The sequence below is a fragment of the Platichthys flesus genome, chromosome 5 (assembly GCF_949316205.1).
Source record: "Platichthys flesus chromosome 5, fPlaFle2.1, whole genome shotgun sequence".
NCBI lineage: Eukaryota > Metazoa > Chordata > Actinopteri > Pleuronectiformes > Pleuronectidae > Platichthys > Platichthys flesus.
In genome coordinates, this window is record NC_084949.1 from 24,597,535 (window position 1) to 24,621,286 (window position 23,752).

General features: G+C 43.5%; 2 protein-coding genes across 6 annotated transcripts; one reads left to right on the top strand and one right to left on the bottom strand.

The window, feature by feature from the left end:
- Window positions 1-104: 104 nt before the first annotated feature.
- Window positions 105-22,688, bottom strand: slc5a10 (solute carrier family 5 member 10). The gene is made up of 15 exons (XM_062387708.1): window positions 22,363-22,688; window positions 22,218-22,289; window positions 20,986-21,090; window positions 20,398-20,457; window positions 19,993-20,097; window positions 19,802-19,907; window positions 19,150-19,230; window positions 18,855-19,060; window positions 15,706-15,841; window positions 6,302-6,409; window positions 6,049-6,199; window positions 5,523-5,691; window positions 2,646-2,861; window positions 1,615-1,708; window positions 105-1,340 (listed from the first exon to the last, which is right to left on the bottom strand). The coding sequence occupies exons 1-15, from the start codon at window positions 22,468-22,470 to the stop codon at window positions 1,144-1,146; spliced, it is 1,914 nt and encodes a 637-aa protein (XP_062243692.1). The 5' UTR covers window positions 22,471-22,688; the 3' UTR covers window positions 105-1,143.
- Window positions 6,311-21,328, top strand: fam83gb (family with sequence similarity 83 member Gb). 5 transcript variants are annotated; one of them, XR_009920709.1, is made up of 7 exons: window positions 6,895-8,579; window positions 11,494-11,661; window positions 12,559-12,683; window positions 13,902-15,273; window positions 16,657-17,776; window positions 18,849-18,947; window positions 20,999-21,328. XR_009920709.1 is itself a non-coding variant. In XM_062387707.1 (5 exons), the coding sequence occupies exons 1-5, from the start codon at window positions 8,088-8,090 to the stop codon at window positions 16,671-16,673; spliced, it is 2,142 nt and encodes a 713-aa protein (XP_062243691.1). In that variant the 5' UTR covers window positions 6,311-8,087; the 3' UTR covers window positions 16,674-16,823. The 5 variants fall into 5 exon arrangements, 2 of the variants coding, with proteins under 2 accessions (XP_062243691.1, XP_062243690.1); XR_009920710.1 differs by lacking the exon at window positions 18,849-18,947 and having other exon boundaries at window positions 20,999-21,326; XR_009920711.1 differs by lacking the exon at window positions 20,999-21,328 and having other exon boundaries at window positions 18,849-18,987.
- Window positions 22,689-23,752: the final 1,064 nt, after the last annotated feature.

Genomic DNA, 23,752 nt, shown 5'->3' on the forward strand with positions numbered 1-23,752 from the left:
CATTTGCATTTGTGGACAAACACGTGCAGCTATAGATTTAATATCTCTATTAATCTATTAAATTAAATCTATAGATTTAATACAGATATAACGAGAAAGAAACATTTGATGAACAGGTTCTTGTCTTTTTAATTGACACAAGTTTTTCAAAATCCAGCAGTTTGTACTTATTAACACTTCTTCAAGGATTTAACCAATTAACATTAACACTATAGTAGAGTCTCTCAGTCGTGAGCTTAGTAGGACAGGAGGCACTTTTCAGGATCGATAAACTATTAAAATACCAACAAATAAATGTAAAATATTATTTAATATAATTGGAATGCATCTGGAGTTCAAGCTTCACTTTTGAAAACAGACATTTAAATTATTGACAGTTGACAATTTGGGTACAGGGTAAAGAAAAGGGAGACACTTTCAGATTTATATTAATATAAAAGTTAAATATTGTGATAGATCACTAGTGCGATAGCTAAACGTTCACAAAACTTTACACGATAGACATAAGGCCATCGACATAAATGTATAACTACCAATATTCATATAAATATAAGGAAATTGAAATATGAGAGTCACCTTCAAGCCAAAACACATAAATGTAATATTTGTATATTTTCTAATACGACGTGTATTGATGTTAGTTTGGCAAGAGCTTCACAGTATTTATAGTTCACAACATGAGTGAAGTCGTATGGACAAATAACTAATAGTGGGACAGAAGTCAATATTAAACATGACATGTAAAACTACAGTAGATATTATAAGGTGTTTTTCGAGCTGCTCACGATTTATAACATTGTGAACGGACGGTGCATTTTTGACCTTTTTCTCATGACTTGTTCCACTAACTTAAAAGAACATGTGTCTTCCATTATTACCAATCCCTATGTGTAATGTGACACAGATGTGGATCCACATGTAGATGAAAGAATGTCTGAACATACATCAGGAAACTAATACGTGAAGAGGTTTGTGAGGATTTAGCTCTCTGGATATTTACTATTTTAAAATATGGAAGTTTTTACAGTACCTGAGACTAAATCTTCTTCAATTAAATCTGTTTGTTTCTCCACCTTCTCGGATCTGGAGATGTCATGTTGCTGTTTGGCCGACGAGCAGGAAGTCAGATGTTAAATTCTCCGCTCAGGCAAAGTATGCATAGAGGAAGATGTTGATGCAGATCAGCAGCAGCGCGTTAGCACAGCAGAACCTCGACCAGAACACACTCTCTCTAAGAGTGGGAACTCTGGGAGCTGGAGCTGGCTCCGGCCGCCGCACTGCTGAGAGGCACAATCCCTGCACCCGCTGCCCGCACGTCCCCGGCAGAGCTGGATCGGAGCCTGCAGCAGCAACACACACACACGCACACGAACACGCACACACGCACACGAACACGCACACACACACACACACACACACACACACACACACACACACACACACACACACACACACACACACACACACACACACACACACACACACACACACACACACACACACACACACACACACACACACACACACACACAGAGCAGATCCAGGAAGTTACTCAGAGCTGACTCTTCATCACATGATGTCTGGTTTTATCCTGAGTGGTGGTCATATCCTTACCCTGGGATCTACGGTGGCTGACAGAGGACACTTTCTGAAGAGGAATTTCTCTCTGTGGCGGCTCGGTTATCGTCCACCAGGTCAGGTTACACAACTGAGACAGAAATGGGAGCAAAATGCAACACAATTTAATTTGACAGTTATTATATTTTGCCATTAAATAGAGCTTGTGTCAAATATAAAGAGGCTGATCATGTGTCCTGTTGTGTTTAAAGATGGATGACATGACGTCTCCCGAAAGTAAAGCCAAAACCCCTTGATTGCCCCCTGGTGGCTGGCTGGGGCGTGGGCTTTAACCCCCTGCTTCTCCACAAGAAAGCGAAATACGAATGTTTCCCAAAATGCTGAACTGTTCCATGAATGCTACACTGGTTCTACAAGTTAGATGTGTCATATCATTCATCATGTATGTATATTGCATTTTAATGTTGAGGTCATGTGATTCCATTTTATATTTGATGTTTTGTGCATATTTCATAATCAATACCAGAAATTCACCAGAGAAAACCCGCAAATAGAAAAGTGTGGATTTACTTCCTTCAGACGGACATTGTTGTTTGTTGTCTAAGGATTAATTTGATGAAAACTGAGTCGTATGTGTTTTTTAGATTTGCTTAAATCTCATATAACACAGTTTTCCATCAGATGTGTATTTGATGTTTGTGTTCCGAGTTCAAACGCAGGCCAGACTCATGTCAGATGTGACGGATTAACACCTGAAGGAATGAGCCGGGAACATTTCACGTGTGATTCGATCGTGCGCAACAATACATCTACTATCCTCTGAGTCTGGTTTGTGTAGTTCACTGTTGATCTTTTGGATTATCAGGGGCTCGGCCTGCCACTGGTTTCTAACGTAGTCACCGACCTTCAGTTGATCTGCTGAGACGTTCAGCTGCCTGTTTCCTTACCTCATGTTCTGCTCCTGGTTTATGTTTTAGTAGATAACATTGGAGGTGTATCAACAGAAAAACCTGCTGAGCTCACCTGCGTCACAGTTCTTGTTATTTGCCGTCTCCGTGTGTACACACCTGTTCCGGGGTTGGCGGCGGCGTGAGCAGCGACACTATGGTCACCACGATGGCGGTGAGGCCACAGAGCAGGATGGCGAAGTGGAGGTAGTGGACGCTGCGCAGCACGTTAGGAGCTGAATCCACGACGCCACATCTGGGAGGAGGGAACCCAAACTCCAGCACCATCCTGCACACACCCACCACCAGGCCCACCATCAGGCCCCAGAATGCACCCTGAAAACACACAGACACACTCACACATTAACATTAACGCACACAGACTACATTACATGCATACTGATATTTTTGGCTTCAGTCTGAGGAGCGTTGGGCGTGTTCAAGTCGTAAAACTCTCACTTTCCCACCGTGATAACCTGTCGTCTTCGTCACGTCGCATATTTGCGCACACGTGTCGTGTCACAATTAACTCTCTGTCTGGTTCTGTTTCCAGCTTTTATCAAAGAATGTGATCTGTGCGGTTTTACGCAAGAAAACAATCAGCCTGTCGAGCGCTCAAAGCAAACAGCCCTGCTTCCCTGCTCCTCTCACTTTCCCTCCTCTGTTCCACTTCCTTTATACACTTTCCTCTAAAGCATTTCTCTCTTTGACATATGTCTCTGAACAAACTGTTTAAATGAAGTAAATTATTGAAGATTTTTTTTTAATATAAACACAAATCTATGTAGATTTTAATATTTTTTATGGCGTTTGGAACTAAATCCCACAAATGTAGTTTCTAGGATTAATAGATCATCATAAGACACATGTTAGATAAGTGCTCTAAACTCATAATTACTCTAATTGCTGGTTTTACAAAGGATCTTACGAGTTACACCTGCTGCTCTGGTTCAAAGCGAGCGACTGTATTCCCGTGTAAATACGTCTGAGCTGTTTGCTCTCTGCATGTGACACATGCTGAGCAGTAACGTGAGACCTTTGACCCCACGAGTCAACACCAGATAGATTCTTCTTTGCTTTAAAGCCTGTTTATCTGCACAAAGATAGCACTCATGCCTTTTGTGTAAAAGTTGACACTGCGCGATTACATTTTTATGGGTTAAAGTGAAATGATAACATTAAAGAGAAACAGATAGCGCTAACATTTTTACAACTTCTCCAGTGAATAGAGGTTCAGTATTTGCAGGAGAAAAGGAAAAAGCCTGATTTGGTTCAACGTCATTGTGCTAATGCTGCGCAAGTCAGAATTAGGACTCGAAAGGTCGGAGGAACCGAACCGACCCTAAATCCAAGATGGCTGCCGCGCCAATATAAAGTTAAGGTGTCACCAAAATTAATCCTGACGAGGACAAAATGCAAGTTTCATGTTATTTTCAACAGAAATTGAGACGTTAACTAAAAACTAAAAATGTGAATCTGCTTTGGTGCAAGAGGGAAAGTCAGGGGATTTATCCTCTGGGGACCACGAATTTCCGCATCAAATTCTATCTCAATCCATTCCTAAGTTGTTGAAATATTTCCCTGTAGACCAAAGTGGTGGAAAGGCCAACAGTTCTTTCCACTTGCTAGAAAAGATTTCCAGGGACGTTCTTATGTGACCAGCATTAACAGCAATTCAGTATTTTCTGGGCTATTGCAAAATCCCAGTGCGTTCTCAGCCAAGTCCATTGTAAACCCACTGTAGTAAGAATAAAAGGTAAAAGTCAAAGTAAGCAGACACTGTAGCCTCATCCAGACGTAATATTTACATTAGAGGAAAGACTTTCATTGTGAAAACCCTGCGAGAAGCCTCTTGATTTCAGGCTGTTCAGTTCAGTAGGTTGGGCAGCGGGCCAGCACACAGCAGGCACACCCTTCTAATAAACCAGGGAATGAATCTTGACAATGCAGCCGACTGGTCTTTACTTGCTCCGACACTCTCGAACGACAACATTGTTATCTATTCAACCGTTGTGTGTTATCTTTACCCTCCGATCACACTTTCCCTCACTTGCACTCGGCTGCCAGACAGAAACAATCGCTTTCATCATTCGCAGTGAAAGTGCAGCAGATTCATGCCGAGGAAATCCAAACAATGCACTTCATAACACACAGACTTAAAAAGTGCAGACACACATCCACCCGCATCTGGACTTCACACCCAGCGGCGAGGGATGTTTGCACGTAGCTGGATCCCATGTGAGGCCAATAAAACTGGAAACCAGTACAGTGTGGGAGAAAAGACAAAACGCTGAGCAGAGGAGAAACTCAAAACCCTAGAATCTTCTGCTGAGTAGTTGTCAAGTAAACTTTGAATCAAGTTTAGATGCATTAGAGACAAAACCTTTTGTGTGTTGAAAAGTAAAACTTCCTGTCTTCTGAAAACAATTTTGTTCTGTGTGTTTTCTTTAATACAAACTTGTGCTCATGTCTGTTTCTGACTGTAATCAATGCATTGAAAATAAGCTGATTAATGGATTTGTGAATCAACAGAATGTGATGATTGATTGTCAAACTGTGCAGACATTTTTTGAGTTATTTATTAAATCAAAATGCATAATTCATAGTTACTGCAGCTTCAAAAATGTGAGGTTCTGCTGCTTCCTTCTCTCTTATTGGTGTAAATGGATGACATTTACCACAAAGGAGGTTCTGTTTGTTTGTTTGTTTGTTTGTCAGCAGGATTATGAAAACACTAGGTTCAAAGATGGGATATGGGAATCTTTATTTGATGTTGTAAGGCCTTTTTATTTATCTTTTACATTTCACCTATTTACCAGGAATAATTCATAGATTTTGATGAAAGAAATCAGTTATTTTTAGAGGATTGATATATCTGAGTGTGAGACTGTTATTGACAAAAAACATTTTTAGCCCAAACAAGGAATTAGTTATGTAAAAAATCAGATTAATAGATCAGAAGCAGTAACCCAATGTGCTTTTGTGTCTGCTGCGGACCTGCTCATTGGTCCTTTTCCAGAAGATGGCCAGAGTGAACACCGCGGTGACGGGCGGAGCCAGGTAGCTGGTCACAGACTGGATGTAGACATACAGCTGGCCGCTGTTGGCCGACTGCAGGATGGGGATCCACACCACACTCACCACCACCAGGATCACCGTCACGATCCTGCAACAACACACACACACAACTTCTGGTCCACTGTCTCAACACACTGGATCTGCTTTATTTGGCCTAGTGGTCACAGTTCACCCTCCACAGCACGGAGAAGGTTTTAAAGTTCAAGGTCACTAAAGCCCAACAGATGTTCTCAGATCAGTGGGCCCATGCACACACACACACACACACACACACACACACACACACACACACACACACACACACACACACACACACACACACACACACACACACACACACACACACACACACACACACACACACACACACACACACACACACACACACACACACACACACACACACACACACACACACACACACACACACACACGTGTCATATACCTGCCGACCAGTAGCAGCTCCTTCTCTGGGGCCCGGGGCCGGTGTTTCTTCCAGATGTCCATGGTGAAGAGGGTGGAGCTGCTGTTGAAGATGGAGGTCAGTGAACTCATCAGAGCTGCCATCATCACCGCTATCATGAGCCCCCGCAGGCCTGTGATACACACGACGATGCACAGATACACACACAGGAAGCAAAATAAACCACCACAGCACTGACACATCTCGGAAATAAAACAGGAGGCTGTGTTCTCACCACTCGGCATGAGTTCAATGACCAGTTTGGGAAAGGCGATGTTGGAGCATCCCACCTCCGCCCCACACACTCGAACACACTCCTCCGGGTCGACACATCCCACAGTGTCTGAAACATGAAGACGAATCAAATATCATTCACACACAGGAGCGGAGGGAGAAACTGAATATTTTACTCATGCAGAACTCATGTCGTCTCTTATTTCTGCTTCAGAAGGAACTGGGGTGGAATTCCACCTTTTTTTGAACATTTTTATCAGTGAAATTTTTCTCAGTGTTTTAAATATAACGGGAGAAAATGATAATTCATAAACAAATGAGTTATTTTGCAGTAGAAGCATCTTAACTAGATATTTGATTCTGGTATATTATTCTATTCCACAAAGAATTGCTTCCTTTGGCAGTTTACCTGTACATTAATTCCGATATAGGACATTACATGATTTCATACCAAGTGAATTGAACTCGTAATTAGACAAATATTATCTAATAATCCTTTTTATTTCACTTTTCATTGTATCATTTGTTGTTTTTATGTAAGTCCATCACTTTTTATGTATATATTTTGGTGCAATACTTTTAGTTTTTTTACTTATGTGAATGTAAATATGAAATAATAAGGCTGTAATTTTATTATTCTGAGGTAATAAGTGCTCATATAACAGTGTAAAGTACGTGATGTCATCATGGGACACGAGACTCATAACATGGAAAAGTTGATTCCATATAGAAAGTTAGACATTTAAATTGAAATCTTAAAACAAGAATCACTTTTCTCTGACCTCATTTTATCCTCATGCCATAATAAAGTGATCCAAACATTCATTCTCCAGAGTTTCCACAACTAGCAAACATTTCCTCTACTTTACATTATTATTATATATAAAACCACAGTGAGTACACGGCCCCAGGACATGGAATTAAAAAGTCCCACGTGGAACCAGTGGAGCTCGTCTGTGTGGTTTTAATGGTTTGGACTGAATAACGCGTCCAGGCATGAGGGTGGAGTTTGAGTCCTCCCTTTCTCCAGACCGGCCACCGGACACTCCGCCTGTCTGTTCCCGGGAATCAGCTTCCGTTGCTGCATTCCAGGGGCACACACACACACCGGTAGCTCCCATCGCACGGTGACCGCGGGATGGGACGTTTTCAACGGGTGATAAAGTGAAGTTAAACCGCTGTGAACCCGGACCGGGAGGAAGCGGAGACTCGTGTCCGCCCCGCTGGAGGAGTTTTACTTCTTTTTGTTTTTACTCCGTTATTTCCGGGGGGAAACTCGGCCACGTCGGAGCCGATGAGACAACCGACACAGGAACCGGGAACGTGACTCGTCTGCCGCTGACGTTTGAGTCGCTCACGCGGAGCTCCAACACTTCAAAACGGGGATTAATGTCCCGTTTTAACCTCGTGTTCCCGGTTGTGCTGACTCACCGGCAGACAGACTCCCTCCCTGCCTCGCTCCACGGCCGCCGGGCCCCGCGGCTGCAGAAGCTGAGCTGAAGCGGGCCGCGGCCTCAGGCACCCCGGGCTGTCAGGTGAGAGGCGTGGCTCTGGGCGGGAGCAGCTCCGGCAGCACCTGGGCGAGGGAGTGTGCGAGCGGAGGAGCACTGAGCGGGATCCCGGGCTGAGGGAGCGATCAGGCGTGGAGCAGAGGACAGCGGTTCCCAGGTCACCGGGGACACGGTAATGACCCACGGCGCCTTTTCGAGGTTTGACCGAGAGGACGGACAAGTGGAGACCGGGTCAGAGAGGATCTAGGGCGGACAGCGGGGGGACAACCGGGGGCCATGGCTCATTCTCAGGTTCAGTGTCTGGACGACCACCACGTCAACTGGCGGGTGAGTGAGAGCAAGCCGGAGTTCTTCTACAGCGAGGACCAGCGGCTGGCCGTGGAGGCGCTGGTCACCAAGGGCCGGGACGCCTACATCGAGGTCCTCCACCCGAGGGGAGTGCGGGACTTCCTCTCGGAGCCGGAGCTGGAGCGGATCCAGCGCACGACGGAAGCTTACCGGCCCGGGCACGAGCACCATCAGAAACCAGACACCCCCGGCCTGGGGAACATCACCCCGGGCTCGGGGGAGGAAACCGGGGACGGGGAGGTGTCGCTCCAGTACTGGCCGGACCGGTCCGAGGGCTCCGTGGTGGAGCTGGACCTGGGCTGGCCCGAGGCCATCTCCTACCGTGGGGTGACACGGGTCACCGTGTACACACAGCCTCCAACCGACGGACACACGCACATCAAGGAGGTGGTGAGGAAGTGCATCGCGGGAGCTCAGAAGGTGAGAACCGGAGGAAGATGGTGGTGCGATGTGGAGAAAACTGAAGTCCCTGATAGAAAGTTAACCAGTTAAAGTTCCTCAAGTTCTGCACTTAAAGGTTCAGGGTGTAGGATTTAGAGACATCTAGTGGTGCGGTGTCGTGTTGCAGCAAGGGAACATGTGGTCACCTTCCGTTAGCATAAGAACTCAAAAGGTGTTTAGTTTGTCCAGTCTTGGCCACTGTAAAAAAACATGGCATCCTCCGTAGAGAGGCCCCACTCCAGATGTAAATATAAGGTATTTAAATATAAAGAATTTAAATATAAACGGCCCATTCAAGGGTAAAGAAAACAACAATTTGTACAATGTACATGTAACACACTAGTGAAAACATCACTAGGGTCAGTTTATATTGCATTTCTGCCATTAGACCATTTTCAACTAAGTCTTACACACTGGACATTTAAATCACAACTTTGAGTACCTTGTACTTGAATTGTACACCATTTTTATTATTGCATTACAATCCAGACTGGATATTATAGCGTTTACTCCACTACATTTATCTAGCAACTATAACTATAACAAATAAATCTATAGTTATTTATCTAATGACTAAGTTATTGGATAAAGAAGCTTATTTAAAGAGGTAAAGATTTAGATTTTAGTTAAAAAAAGATACAATAATCCTATAAAATATCATTACCCATCTAATAATGTTATATTACTCGCATAATACTCCGAATGATACTTTTTTTTATAGATTCAGTTGATGATACATCTGTACTTTTACCTGAATATGATTCTGAATGCAGGAATTTTACTTTAAATTGAGTATTTTACATGTGAGTCCCCCCCCCCTACACACACACACTCACAGAAACAGTAATCCTCTGTTGAGTCATTCAGTTCAACATTTTTGCAGAGCTCACCCTCTCTGTATTGTTTCAGGTGTTGGGCTTTTGCATTGTAAATTATTATCTTTCTATTTGGCTTCTCTATTGATATAATAGTGTTGGACACTTCACATTATAACGTGATATAGTTCGATACAGAAACACGCCATCGTGTTCACCCAAACTTTACGACTGCACTGAGTCAGCACAAAAGAAACCACAGTAAAAAATCTCCTCTGAATTAAGGAAGTGAGGTTATTGCGCTGCTGCTCAATGCACAACATTACATCGTGGTTCTGTTATTTCACTGGGCGCTCAGTTCATATTGCAGTTCAACACCTTAACAACATAAAAATGCTGAGCTGTGCTTTTGTGGCGCAATACACATATACACAGGGATTAGCTATTTTATCATGAGTTCGTGGTTTTATGGTCATTTTAAATGGTCGTAAAAACTGAACTTAACTCAACTTCGTGATCTCCGGTTTGCCAATGTCTCTGTTATACATAAACAAGGGATGTGAAAATGTGACATTCGTCTCTGAGCACATTTCACTGCTGGAACTCATAAATAATGAAATAATAGTAAAAACTGTAAACAATGAGCCGCATAACTTTATCTTGACAATGTAACAAGAATAAAGAATAAATAAAGAAATAAATAACAGAGAATAAAGAAGAGATAAAGTGAGAATAAGACAAAGGAGCAGGAGTGGAGGAAAGTAGAGGGATCAAATAAATAAGAGGCTACAAATAGATAATCAGTTTGAATCAGCAGTTTTTAGAAGCTTTTACTAAATGAAAAGATTTTAGTGAGAGTTTTGGCATGAAGATAATCGTTACTTGCAGACCTAAGTGGCAAGTTGCAACACACACATTTAATTTCCTTCTCTTTGTTTACATGCCCTTATTTCAAATCACTGACTAATCAAGATTGGTTGTTTGGATCACAGCAAGAAAACCTGACATGAACCTCCCTGGACTGAATTTAATCCCGTGTCTCTGTCAGATTTACATTTCACTGAACCATTTGCATATCACTCTTTGCCGCTGCCTCTGTCTCACCAACCTACTTCCCTTTCTCGACTCCTCCTACGTGTGCCAAGTTCTCACAAGTCTGATCTTGTCACGCCAGTGGGTAGGAATTCTCCGGCGTCACCGAACACGTTACCTGCCAGCCGCCTGTTCATGACTCTCACCCTTTAAAGATTATGTACTATTTATTGTTTGCATCTTATCTTGTGTAACCTTTTAGTTTTCTTCCATAACTTTATAGTGATTTACAAAGCCACTGATCAATGACAACAATATTTCAACTGTTGACCTTATTTGGATTAGGATAACATGACATGATTATGACGTTTACATGAGTTAAGGATCAAAGTCTTCATGTCAACATTACTTCCACTTTGTCATATGTTTGAAGTTCCCTGCAGGATTTTAAAATCCGAAACTGAAATGGTTAAAATCTTGATGCTGCCGTGCTCAATTTTGAGTGTTCTCCTTTTTAATTTAGCAAAAGCTTTCATAATCTAGTTAATATCCTGATATTGGTGCCCATGTGAACGAGTTTATTGATAGTTGGGTTCAGAGGAAAGTCTCGGTAGAGGACAATAACATCAAGGCTCAACCAATTATCAATTTTTTTATTATCTTTGGCCTCAACTTCAGTTGAGTTTCTGCAGTTTTAATCTTCAAACTGGGTCATGTGAGGAGTGAACAGGCAGCGCTGTGTGAATCCCATTCTGTCGCACAAGCAACGTCCAGACGCCTAACAATTTATCACCGCCCTGTGAGAAACAACGGTTTGTTTCCAGAAGTCTCTTTACGGGGCATTTAGTTTCAGGACCGTCTGTCCCCGAGGATTTGACTTATTGTTCAAATGCAGTTCTCACAAGTGGCCAGCTTCCTGTCGGGGATATAAAGTGATATAATATTGTTGATTAATCTAGCCCACCCTCACAGAGCAGGAAAAGTGTAACACCATTTGTGCTTTCCTTTGTGTGTGTGTGTCTGTGTGTGTGTGTGTGTATGTGTAGGTAATAGCCGTGGTAATGGATGTGTTTACAGACGTGGATATCTTTCGCGACCTGCTTGATGCTGCATATAAACGCAAAGTTCCTGTATACATCATCATTGACACGGCTGCAGTCCCCTGCTTTCTTTCCATGTGTGGCAGAGCTGATATGCACCGTGGACATCTAAAGGTATATATACATGCACACACACCCCCACACGCACACCCACCCTCCCAGATGGTGTTTTCATAAGCCGGGGGGGGGGGAGCTGGTTTTACTGCTTCTCTTGTTATTTAAATAAATCACCAGCTCCAAAATGTCTTCCTTCCTGATAAATGTATTTGAATAACACGGAAACATTTGGAAGTCGGGCACACGGTTGACGGGGGTGTAACAGGTTTTCGCCTGCAGGCCTCGGTAAGGTGCGAACACCAATAAATTACTTTCCACTGGCTGAGCGACTGAGCTGAACTGGTTGAGGCAGTAACAGAAAATTAAAAATAATAACCAAAAGAATTGGACTGGAGGCAGTAAGACACTGAAAAGTTCCCTGGCAGTGCTGCAGCCGATCAAACAAACCATGTAGCCGCTCACTTCTTCTGTTTCTCTTTCATTTCTCCTTCCTCTTTACCCACAGAGATCCCCCACTCGTTCAGCTCCTTTCTTATCTGGCATCTCCCTTTTTATGAGAATTTCACGACTTTAATAGGTTGTGTCTCCTGGGAGATTTTGCACAGAACATTTACTTGCGAGGTGACGCTCGGCCTGGCACCACACCCTTATCACAGGCCTGAAGACAAACACTGCAGGGTGTGTCATGCAAGCATGCACATACACAGATACAGGCCATGCTCTAACCTGTAGAGTTAGTCAATTTGAGGTTCTAGTGGTGTTGTTAGAGATGAGCTGCTCTTGGGCAACAACAAAACAAATTCTTTTCTGCCTCCCCATTTTCTTGCTGCCTTTAGTTCCCTTTTGTCCAGTACAACACCTCCTCTTGTCGGTACCCAATCCCCAAGTAGGCCTTTGTGTGCACAGCATTAACTCGACATGAATGTGTGTGTGTGTGTGTGTGTGTGTGTGTAGAATCTGCGTGTGCGCTGCTGCGGAGGCGTGGAGTTCTTCACCCGGTCGGCACAGAAGGTGCGTGGGTCGCTGAGCCAGAAGTTTCTCCTGGTCGATGTAGACCGAGCCATCTCTGGTTCATACAGGTGAGAAGTCTGCTGAACAGAATGTGCTGAATGTCTCCATATTGTTTATTTGAGCATCTAAAGCTGCAACTATCGCTATTTTATCATTGGCAACGCATGAAGGTGAGTGTTTGTAGCCTGTGGGGAGGTCACTTTGAGAGATAAGCCTCGAGTTGCATTGTTTTGTTTCTCTGGCCCACGGAGTTACAGTTCAGGTCCAGTCTCATCAACAAGTTTTTCTACCAGCAGGCAGCTGAGAGAAATCTCAGATAAACTCACTTTGCAGCATTGCAAACTCACTCCCCCCAGCCATATCCTCTCGTCTGACTGGAGGCTTAAATCCCCCCCCCCCAAAAAACTAAAAACACTCAGGACTCTGCAACAAACTGTCTCTTGTACTGTTTGCACTCAATCACTTAATCACTACGTTTAAATGTTAGAGAACCTTATTCTGCTGTACTTAAAAAATTCTGTATGTTTACTTAGTATTAGGAAATGTCTTGTATTAGCTGTTGTGCCTTTGCACTTTATATGTCTCACTGTGGGAGAGTGGGAAACGTCGTATGGATTCCTTGTATGTTCTGAACATGTTAAGAAATTGACAATAAAGCTACTTTAACTTTTAACTTTAACTTTTAACTTAACTTGAGCAAGCACAACACATCAGAAAGCAAATGGTTGTGGATCAATGTGGAGCATTCCAGCAGATTATGGCCCAGATACTTCCCTCAGGAGTTGGTGGAGACCAACACTGAGCTTCAAGGAGATATGTTAACAAGATGATCTAGCTTTTTGGAACCCCATAGCCCTGAGTGGCCAAAGTAATGAATGAAATCTCACAGAAATGCACATCAATAGCCCCCCCTCCCCCGCACCACAACAAGCCCAGAAACACTGATTATAACTTGTGAGTTTATCTGATTTAACTAGTTTTGGACAATGCTTCAAAGAAAATTGACACCACTAGATCTTTACCAAGCTAGGAGCATGATTGTTTACTTAAAAGGTGAAACTTTGTCATCTCTTTACCAAGATTTCTGCTTGTTCTCATTGACTTTACGCCTTATTCTATCAGGAAATGAAAGGAAAACAATCTTGTGATGTGTCCAAAGGGCACGACATGCTGCATGACTTCAGTGCACAGTGGTGTAATGATTAAATCCTATTTTGAGGAACTGTGACATCTTAATGGTTGAATCACTGCTGTGAACTTATGTTTCCATCTCTGTGTTATTGCAGCTTCACCTGGTCGTCCTCTCGTTTGGACCGTAACCTCATCACTGTGATCACGGGACAGGCGGTGGAGACGTTGGACCTACAGTTTCAGGACCTTTACCTCGTGTCCAGAGGCGTGTCTCTCAGCAAGGTTCCCATGGTGGATGAACCCGTCCCGGACCCGCTGTACCAGGTGGCTCCTGCTCCTGTGTCAGCTGCTATTGCAAGGAAACTCATCAATCCCAAATACTCCCTGGTTACCACAGGAGCCAACAGTCCAGCCCCCTCGGACAAGAACTCTGCAAATCCAACGGGGCTAAAAATAAAGAAAGGGCGTCTCAAGCAGGTTATCGAAGAACCGCCATTACACCCAGGATTAGCCCATCTGGAGAAAGCATACATGATCCCATACCTGCCCACCTGGCCAGATCCTGACCCACCGAGCGACGTGATAGGCTTCATCAACATCAGGGATGAAAAACGGGCCAATCAGGTTCATCTACAGAGGTCGGAGAGGTTTGATGTAAGCAGGGCTATACGCTTCAGCTCACCGCTGACTGTGAAACCCCAGCCTGAGGAGCCTGCTCCAGCTCAGGAGGCAGACGCAGCAGAAATAACCAAAAAGCCCTCTGGGAATACAAGTCCAGAAGCCTCTACTCCTGTGACAACAACCAGTACGCAAGTCCAAGAGAAAACAAACGCTCCCCCCAACAAAGACCAAAGTGATACAACAGATTCCAGTGTGGCCCCTCAGCAGCCCCTCACACAGGAAACACACAAAACAAATGAACACACTCCTAAATCAGTCGCCCCTGCTGATTCACAGCCAACAGATGGCGTTAAACAAACTGCAGAGACACAAGCCCCAGCTCCTCCTGTTCCTAAACGCCGCACCCTGCAGCTGGTCCTGGACCCGTCCCCTACCGAGCAGCCGGGACAACCGCAGGTGACTCTCATTAAAATGGACCAACTGGAAGGTCAACAGGACTCTTTGAGCAAAAGGAGAAGCCAGGCGGAGCTGACGGTACGCCGTGGACGCATGACCTCAAAGAACTTGGAGGGGGACTCCGGCAGCAACGAGTCCGGCAGCCAGGACAGCACCAAGGTCATCTGTGACCGGGCGACCAACGATGATCCTTCAAGTGCTTCCACCGTGTCGGAGGAGGAGTTCTACGATTCCCCGCAGGAGCCGATCGACCCGCCGCTGAACGGAGTCTCGACGGGTTCGGGTCACGGAGGCCGGCACGGAGACGGGGTCAACATGATGGCCCGCCTCTCCCAGAGTATGCTGGACCTGCGAGAGCCCAGCCAACCGGAGGACAGCACCGCCCTCATCCGCCAATCACAGCAGCTTCGCAGACAAGGTCACCCCTCACCACACAGGCACATAGGAGAAGTGAGCAATGGCCGACAATCAGAAAGTTTATATTTGCTTCTTTCGATCTTCTTTCCCAAATCAATACTTTTTTATTGTTGAGCCAAAATGTTTAGTTGGTTAAATGAGCTAGAAAACAAGTGAACTGTAAAGTATGAGGCGTTAAAGGTGTATTTTCCACTGTTTTCCCCACATTTATAAACTAAATGATAAATGGATAAACTGAAAGAGACTTAATAATCACCAGATTAACAGTTAATCGTCAGTTGCAGTTACAACATGTTCAGTGACACTCCCTGTACGGGAAAATGGGTCACACACATTTATTCAAACTCGTCTGAAAAAGGGTGCGTTAAGCCACCACCTGCTCACAACATGTTCAACATGTCCTGTGTTTTCTCCTAAATTATTAAAATGAAGTGATTATCCACTGAGGTGTGTGGGTGCACGCACCTGGATAGAGCGCTCGGCTGATCATGCCAGGGAGGATGATGAAGATGAAGGGCAGCATCTTCAGATAGGCGGCCAGGATCGATGCTCCCTTCACGTGACTCATGCTCTTTGCAGACAGGGAGCGTTGGACAATAACCTGAACACAGACAAACAGAAACAGTCATAGCTATGAACTTTACCCACGTAGCACCTTTCAAAAGAATTACAGAACCAAATGTTCCGTTGTGCAAAAAATGAAGCCAAAAATAATCTGGATACAGGTGATGGCCGTCTGGAGCTGGTGATGTCATATCCTGCCACAGTGTGCAGAAGTGATTGTTGAGTGGCGGTATCAAAGTCAGTCTCACCTGTCAATCATGTGTTTTCACTCTGTTTTTATAGCATCAAATAATGAATTAAAGGACCCATCATATGCCCATTTTACCACAGTTGATATGGCTCCTTGGGGTCTTAATGAAATGTCTGTAGAAAAATTTGGTCAAAATACCACAAGGATCATTTAAAACAGCCCTCCTCAGATTGACCTGTTTTGAGTGCCCCGCCCCGGCAAGCTAACACTAGCCGGGGAGCCAAGTCGTCTCTCCCCGGAGCCGGTGAGATAATGGTGGGGGGTGGTCAAAGGCCATGTAGCGAGACTCCCTACATGTGCATGGTCGGAACATTACATATTTTTCGGTCGTAATCCCATTCAACGCCATCTAGCCTATCGTTTCTGACATAGAGGAACCACAACAAATTGCGGGAGTGGTTTTTTTCCAGAGATTTTGGGACGGTAGACTTGCCAGATACCCAAATTAACGTGTAGAAGACCTTAGTCTGGTCCATGTACCATAATCTACAGCCAACAGGAGGCTATCCAGATGCTTTGGCTTCACTTTTGAGAGCTGTCCCGTCGTCCATCTTTAGAGACAGTCTGTGATTAACATGACCGTATCCTTTCTGATCTTCTAGTTGTTCAGGACATCTAGATCTCCAGGGAGAGATGCACGACTGCAAGGAAACAAAGTCGTCATCGCCAAACCGGGGAGTTACAACCGCCCGACCCGAGCAACTGGCCCGGTGATCGGAGGACACCGTTACTGGGACGGTGAAGCGATGCAATCCAATTCCACCCAGCAGCACGCACAGACGCGGTCCAGCCGGTCGCCCCAACGCCACAGCCCGGGTTACAGGAACACGGACCAATCCTCGGCTCAGCCGCCGCCGCTCAACCCATCAGGGCTTCTAGGAGTTTCTCTCTCAAAACTGACCAACTTCAGACACTTGAGGGCACGAGGAGGAGGAGGAGGAGGGTCGCAGAAGAAGGCGACTCAAAATAACAAGGCTGCTTCTTAGAGCAGAGGACCTGTGGACACACGGACGTTTGTTGTACAAAGACGTCCTGCTAAGAAACTGGTGACTCTTCACTGTGGAATCCTTCCTATCTCAGGCCTGCATGTCCCTTCCTGTCTTAAACCCTGAGGCTCAGCTTGCCTCAACTATTTAATAGTGAATATTGACTGTTAAGATTTATGAATCTGATACGATGATGTGTTGTTAAGAGGTTTTGTCTGTAAATTAATTACTTGTCCTTCCAAACTATGTTCTTCCTGGTTAAAGGTTTTCAGACTGGATGCTACCAGTGGCGTCCGGCTGATAAAGTTTTAGAGGATGTTGCCGATCTGAGATGAAATTAACTTTCCAAACAAATGCATAACACTTTTGTAGTCAATTAATTTAGTTATCTTGTTTCCAAGGCCCTGTTCAGACCCGGAGTTCAGGTCTCACTGCCCTGCCCTATGTGCAAATAACCAGTCATTTGTATTTGTTTAGACCAAATGATCTTGTTTTTGCCCAGTCAGAGTTTAAAGATGTGTCATATGTCAGTGTGTTTGTGTGTCGACACAGTCCAGATTGTGATGTGGGGATCAGAGTTGATATTGTGACATCAGCTGATTCTGTGTTTCTTCACAAGTGACACATTTCCGTTCAAGCTGTGGAAGTAATGCGTCGCAGAGCAGCTCCCAATATGATCTGAGGAGTCCAGGCTGGAACGGAGATCCCATCTTTCAGGCCAGATGTTAACAACCAGGTCTGAACAGAGTCTAAGATTTAATAGAAGCATATTTTGTAGATGATAAACAGCACCATTCTAGATCTGGTCAGCTTCTTCTCTATCAAACACGGCACTTCAGCCTTGTAGGGAATCCTTTGACCGAGCGCTTCTAGTTTAAATCTGGTTATTTCCCTTTTCAGAATTTCACGCTGCAATATTTTTCCATGTCGAACACACACACACACATGGATGTGACAATCAGCTGATGTTTTCCTGCTGATATGAGCTTCAGGCTCTGGGTGTTGGTTCCACTGTGGTTACTGTGGGGTTGCTTGCTTTACGTGTGAGCCAGCTGTTGCTGTAGAGACCAGGTGTATTCGATGTTTAACACTGATGTGGGACGAAAAGTGAATGTTGTAAATAAAAAGTCAGACTGTTTTCTCCGGTGTTGCCTCAAGCAGATCAGATTAAATACCAGTAAAAGATGAGTCAGCAGCAGAACCAGTCTCGACACATTGGGAAAGTCCTAATTTCTGACATTGAAAGATTTTACTTGAAATTGGAAAATTTAGTTTAAATGATCTCGACACAGATTTGACAGAAATTATTTTGAGGACAAACAAAGACACAAACTAAGATAATTCATAAACAATGGGTTGGAACATCTGGTTCAACTTTCATATTTATTGTCGTCGGGCAGACTCAGAGTTTTTCTGAGGCCACAGTCAGTTGACAGCAAACCCTGATGGCCTAATTTTTTACAAATATACTAATTAAATAGAGCTTCCGTGTTATTTTTATAGTATTCTTGTGGTATTTTGACTATTTACTGTACATAGACGCAGTACTTAAGTAAATCGTATTGGGTAAAACGTGTTACTGCAATCCTAGATTTTAGAAGTTTAGTCAAAAACTAATAAACAACTAAAAGACTACAGATGGAAATGGATAAAGGTCAAAGGTCACAGTGAACACATGTGAGTCTGGAGGAAAATGGAAGACTGAAATTACTCTGATTGGTGGAGACAAACAACCTCGGGCCTGTACTTCTAGTTTCATGTGCTCTAAGAGAGAGAGTCTTGTATTGTCTCTGATGTGTGTTTCGTAGATGTACCTGGTCGGTGCACCAGTACCAGGTGGCCAGTATGGTGAGGCCCAGCGTCATGCCAGGCCAGGGCAGGTCCCCGGTGACGGCGTTCCTGAACAGGTGCATGGCGTCCTCGCGTGGCAGGTGGCACGTGCTGTTGGGAATGATCTTGCTGGGTATCGCCATGCTGTACACACGCTCCAGGTTGCTGTACCCCCCGATCTTGTTGAAGGCTGCGGATCAATCAGAGCACAACTTCCAACTACACATATCCGTATGATACCTAGAACTGCAGATGTTTGAAGGTTTGAAGTTTGCCTACCAGTGATTGTCAGGATTATCGCTCCTATGATCATGATGACCGTCTGCAGGGTGTCTGTGTAGATGACGGCAGCAAGACCCCCTGAAAGGAAGCATTTACTGATCATGCATCTAAACTTACACACGAGCAAGCACAATCAATGTGGCTGCTTCACAAAAGCACGTGCTAGTGTTGGTGAAACTGTGTGTGCGACGGGATAGATAAAGGAAAAACGCACAAATGAGAATCTGTGCAGAAATTATTATTACATAAGATTTATATAAGAAAGTAAAAACTAATTGTTTCCCCTGAGAACACTGATCCTGCTAATCACAGGATTGGAGAGAAAAGGTTGAGCAAGCGTGTGGAAAGATATTTAAAAAAAAGAACAAGAAACAAAGTGTCCATTGTTTTAAATTCATAAAACTGGGAATTCGACAAAGAACGACAGAGTCAAACTGAGTGAGTGATGTTACTGAGTGCATGGCGGGATAGAACCAATACTAATAGTACAGTGTATTCTGGACAGAACAGATTCTTATTTGTTTTTGTAGTATTTTTATTTGCTTGGTAGTGATTTATCTACAAAATATAAGTTGTGCACATGCAAAAAAGGGTTCTGTGATGTGATCAAAACCGACGCACAAACACTATGTCGTGTTGGTTTGTGTACCTGCTATAGTGTAGAGTGCAGTGACCACCAGCATGAGGACAGTGGACAGATAGAGGTTCCATCCCAGACACACCTGAACAAACAAGGCTCCAGAGTACAGGTCCGTCTGGTGGAGGAAACACAACAGTCAGTGGCAGACAGGGCTGTGCTGTTCCATTGTGTGTGTGTGTGTGTGTGTGTGATTGTCGTACTGATATCTTTGTGAAGACGGACAGCAGCAGCGAGAGGACAGCCAGGTAGGTTCGGATCCTCTCTCCCCCGAATCGACGACCCAGGTACTCGGGCATCGTCACGATCTGAACACGCATGAGAACCAGAGCTCAGGGACTTGATCACATGATCCAGCAGTCAAAGGAAGGTGACAGTGGAGATGTTTGATGTGTTCACACTTAATACAACAAAGAGCAAACTTTGATATATGGCCTTATTATTAAAAGACTGGACTGTGTGTGTGTGTGTGTAAGTAACACCCTGTTGGGGAATTTTCAAGGCGGGGAATTCTTGTCTGCTGAACCAGCCTTAACAAGCAGACATGCACCAATGTGTGTGTCTGTGTGTGTGTGTGTGTGTGTGTGTGTGTGTGTGTGCAATCTAACCCCTGAGGAGATGTAGACAGGCACAAACACCCAGGCCAGCGCCAACAGCACATAGGTCGCCTGAAAGAAAAAAAAGGAGAATGACCCGTCAATCAATCAATCAATCAATCAATCAATTATAAATCTCTCTGTTCAACATGAGGTAAAAATACATTGAACTCTTTATAAGAAATGAAATGAACCTTCACACTGGTTCTGACTCATTCTTCACTTCATCACCTCAAACATCTGGATGTCTTCTTTAGAGTTCTGCTACTGCCCCCTGCTGCTGGTTCTCTGTTACAGCTGCAGAAACTCTAAGTAGTTCTTTCTCTTTGCTAGTTTGGTAAAGTATCTGCTGCAATGCTTTCATCATTTATATTCTTTGTATAAATCAAAGTAAATTAGTCATTGAAGCTGCGTGTTGTTGTTTTCTCAGCACAAAAGGGGGATTAGATGGATCATCAGACCAGATCTGCGTCATTCCATTTGACTCAAATGTCTTCAGTTACTATTAATAGATAGATTTCATAACGTCTCGTCGTGTGTGTGTGTGTGTGTGTGTGTGTGTGTGTGTGTGTGTGTGTGTGTGTGTGTGTTTGAACTCACGTTCCATTCAAAGCCAGTGACAGCGATGCCTCCAGCCGCTCCAGTCCCGGCCAGACCGATGAAGAGCCCTGATCCCTCGGAGCTGGCGAACAGAGACGCTCCGATCTGATGGAACAGGAAACATGAGCTTTACCTCGAGAACCAACATGACTTCAAATAGATACTCTGCTACAAGTCTAAGTATCAGAAGCAAACATTAAAGTACACCCTCGGGAAGAATAATATTAGTATCTTAGGCCTTATTTTGAATAAAGTTACTTTCAATGACTTCATCCACAGATAGTTTCGTCCAGTAGTTCTCAACCTGTAGTTTGTTTCCCTCCAAAGATTCAGAGTTTTTTTTTGTGTTTTCATTTGTGAATTATTGGATTTTTGTTTAAATCTCTTTGGAACAGAAATTCAAGTGAAATTGTCCGAGAATTTTAAAGGGAAATTAATTTCTAGTGGAACAACTCATAGACATCTAAAACAGATAATTTTATAAATGTTTTGTTCTGGAAAACCTTTCATCTAATCTTAAAGGATATATCATATTTCATATTTCAACTCATCATATGTTTTTATTGTATCTCGATCTCAAATGTACTTCAGGTGAATACACCTGAGTATAAAAACTACAATATTTCCAAGTAGCAGAACGCAAAAACTACACGTAAACAGTATGAACGATTCATTGGACATATTTGTATTGCTCTGAGTCGGACTCCAGTAGCCTGTCTATTGTTATGCTCAACTTTTGCCAAATATTTATATCAGAATCATTAATGTACATTAATCTCCTTAACGATTTTTGCAGTCAGGTGCTGGTATTTTGTCAGTTTCTCAAAAAAATATCCTCCTCAGCATTTTGTGGCCTTCATAGGTGTTTTTCTCACAGAAAATAATTTAACAACTAACTTCCATTGCAGTGAATTGAATAAAAAACGAATTTTAGTATTTGTTTGAATCCTTTTCATGAAGGTTTGGTTTGAATCCCATTAACATTAAAACAAGTTCACTCTTGTTCTCGCTTCATTTCTCAACACCTGGTTCAACTCATTGTGCGAATGAGCAGTGTGATATTGTTGTTGACTTACATTTGTCAATGTAATTCGAGGACTTTCTACAAACTGGCAGCAACACAAGTTGATTCATATTTTTTAGCATTAAAGTTTTTTTGGGTCCAAACAGTTTCTGCTTCATTCACAAAACACAACAACAGACGAGATCATCAGAGACAAACTCTCACTCACCGGCCACCAGGCCATGTCCCGTCCAGCCAGAAAGTATCCACTCAGGGTGTTCCTGCTCACCCTGCATGACGACTGACAGAGAACAGTGTTACACTCACACACACACACACACAAACACACACACACACACTGCTCTGACTCTTACCCAGATGCCGACTGCGATGTTGAGAAGAAAGTAAGTTGCTATCACAATAATATCAGAGGAGCTGAAGGACTGAGACAGGGCGTAGAAGTTGATGGTGGAGTTAGACATCCTCAGTGTTCACACAAATACACACAACCTCACACACACTTAGAAACACAACCACAGACACGCACATACACACACAGAGCTGCTGAGTCTAACACCTGAGCAATGAGAGTCTCATCAGACCGACTCACAATCCGACTGTGTAGAAACACTTTGAAATCCAAGCAGTTACACCACACAGTCTTTGAGTCGCACTGACACACACCAGACACACACACACACTCCAGCTCCAGTCCAAGCTCAACTACAAACTGACCTGGCTGTTACCGGCAGCCTGACACACACACACACACACACACACACAGTCACATGTGAGTGTGTGAGGAGGGCAGGCCTTGGCTTCAACTGATGATTAAACCCATCACCTTAATGTGACACCTGCAGCGCTGACACACACACTGTGCCGGGGGATAATGGAGTGTGTGCTGCGGGTGGAGGTGAGTGGAGTCCAGCAGATGCTTGCGTGGACCAGAGTCACAAACACACAAACACAAAGACACACACACACAAACACACACACAGACAGACACACACACACACACAGATGGTCAATCATTGGCGATGACAAGTTTATAATCATTAGTGTCTCAACACATCTGCCGGTAAGTGCTGAGGAGGGTCAGTGAGAGTGTGACGGATAAACAGATTCAGTCACTAACTTTTAGAAAGCAATTACCAAGTTTGCACAAAATAAATGAATCAAATAACACAACTGGAGCTGGAGGGTTGTGTTACAGCAACATGATACAAAGATCATTCACATAGACCCAGTAGGTGCAGAGAAATACTCCATTCATTTGGGGCACGTTCAAGCAGGGGCCTGGGATAAGGGCAGATTTAACAGACAATACTTTGAAGTCTATTTTAAAATGGATGGGAAATGAAATATGCTTTTAATCTATAATCTTGTGTTTTTAGTTTATTTCCATCACTGTTGTTGTTTATACATATTTTGTGATTTTGTTTTTTTTTTCAAAAAATGTATTTAGCTGTATCTTGCTAAAAACTAAACTAAACTAAAATCAAAAAATTATCAAAAGTCCATATGAATATGAAGACATATCTTAATTCATGATACAAGATACTTCAGCTGTACAAGTTAGAAGAGTGTCAGTTTATTTTTGTCCAAAGTTAAAACATTTTGGGTGTAAAAATCCCTTTTGTGTTAAAATCCTTCCAATGCAGCTCAACAGGGAAACACAGCAGCGTTATTTGTAATGTTTGATTATGATGTGTATTTTATATTTATATTTTATCTGCTTTCTATGTATTTTTAATCCAATGA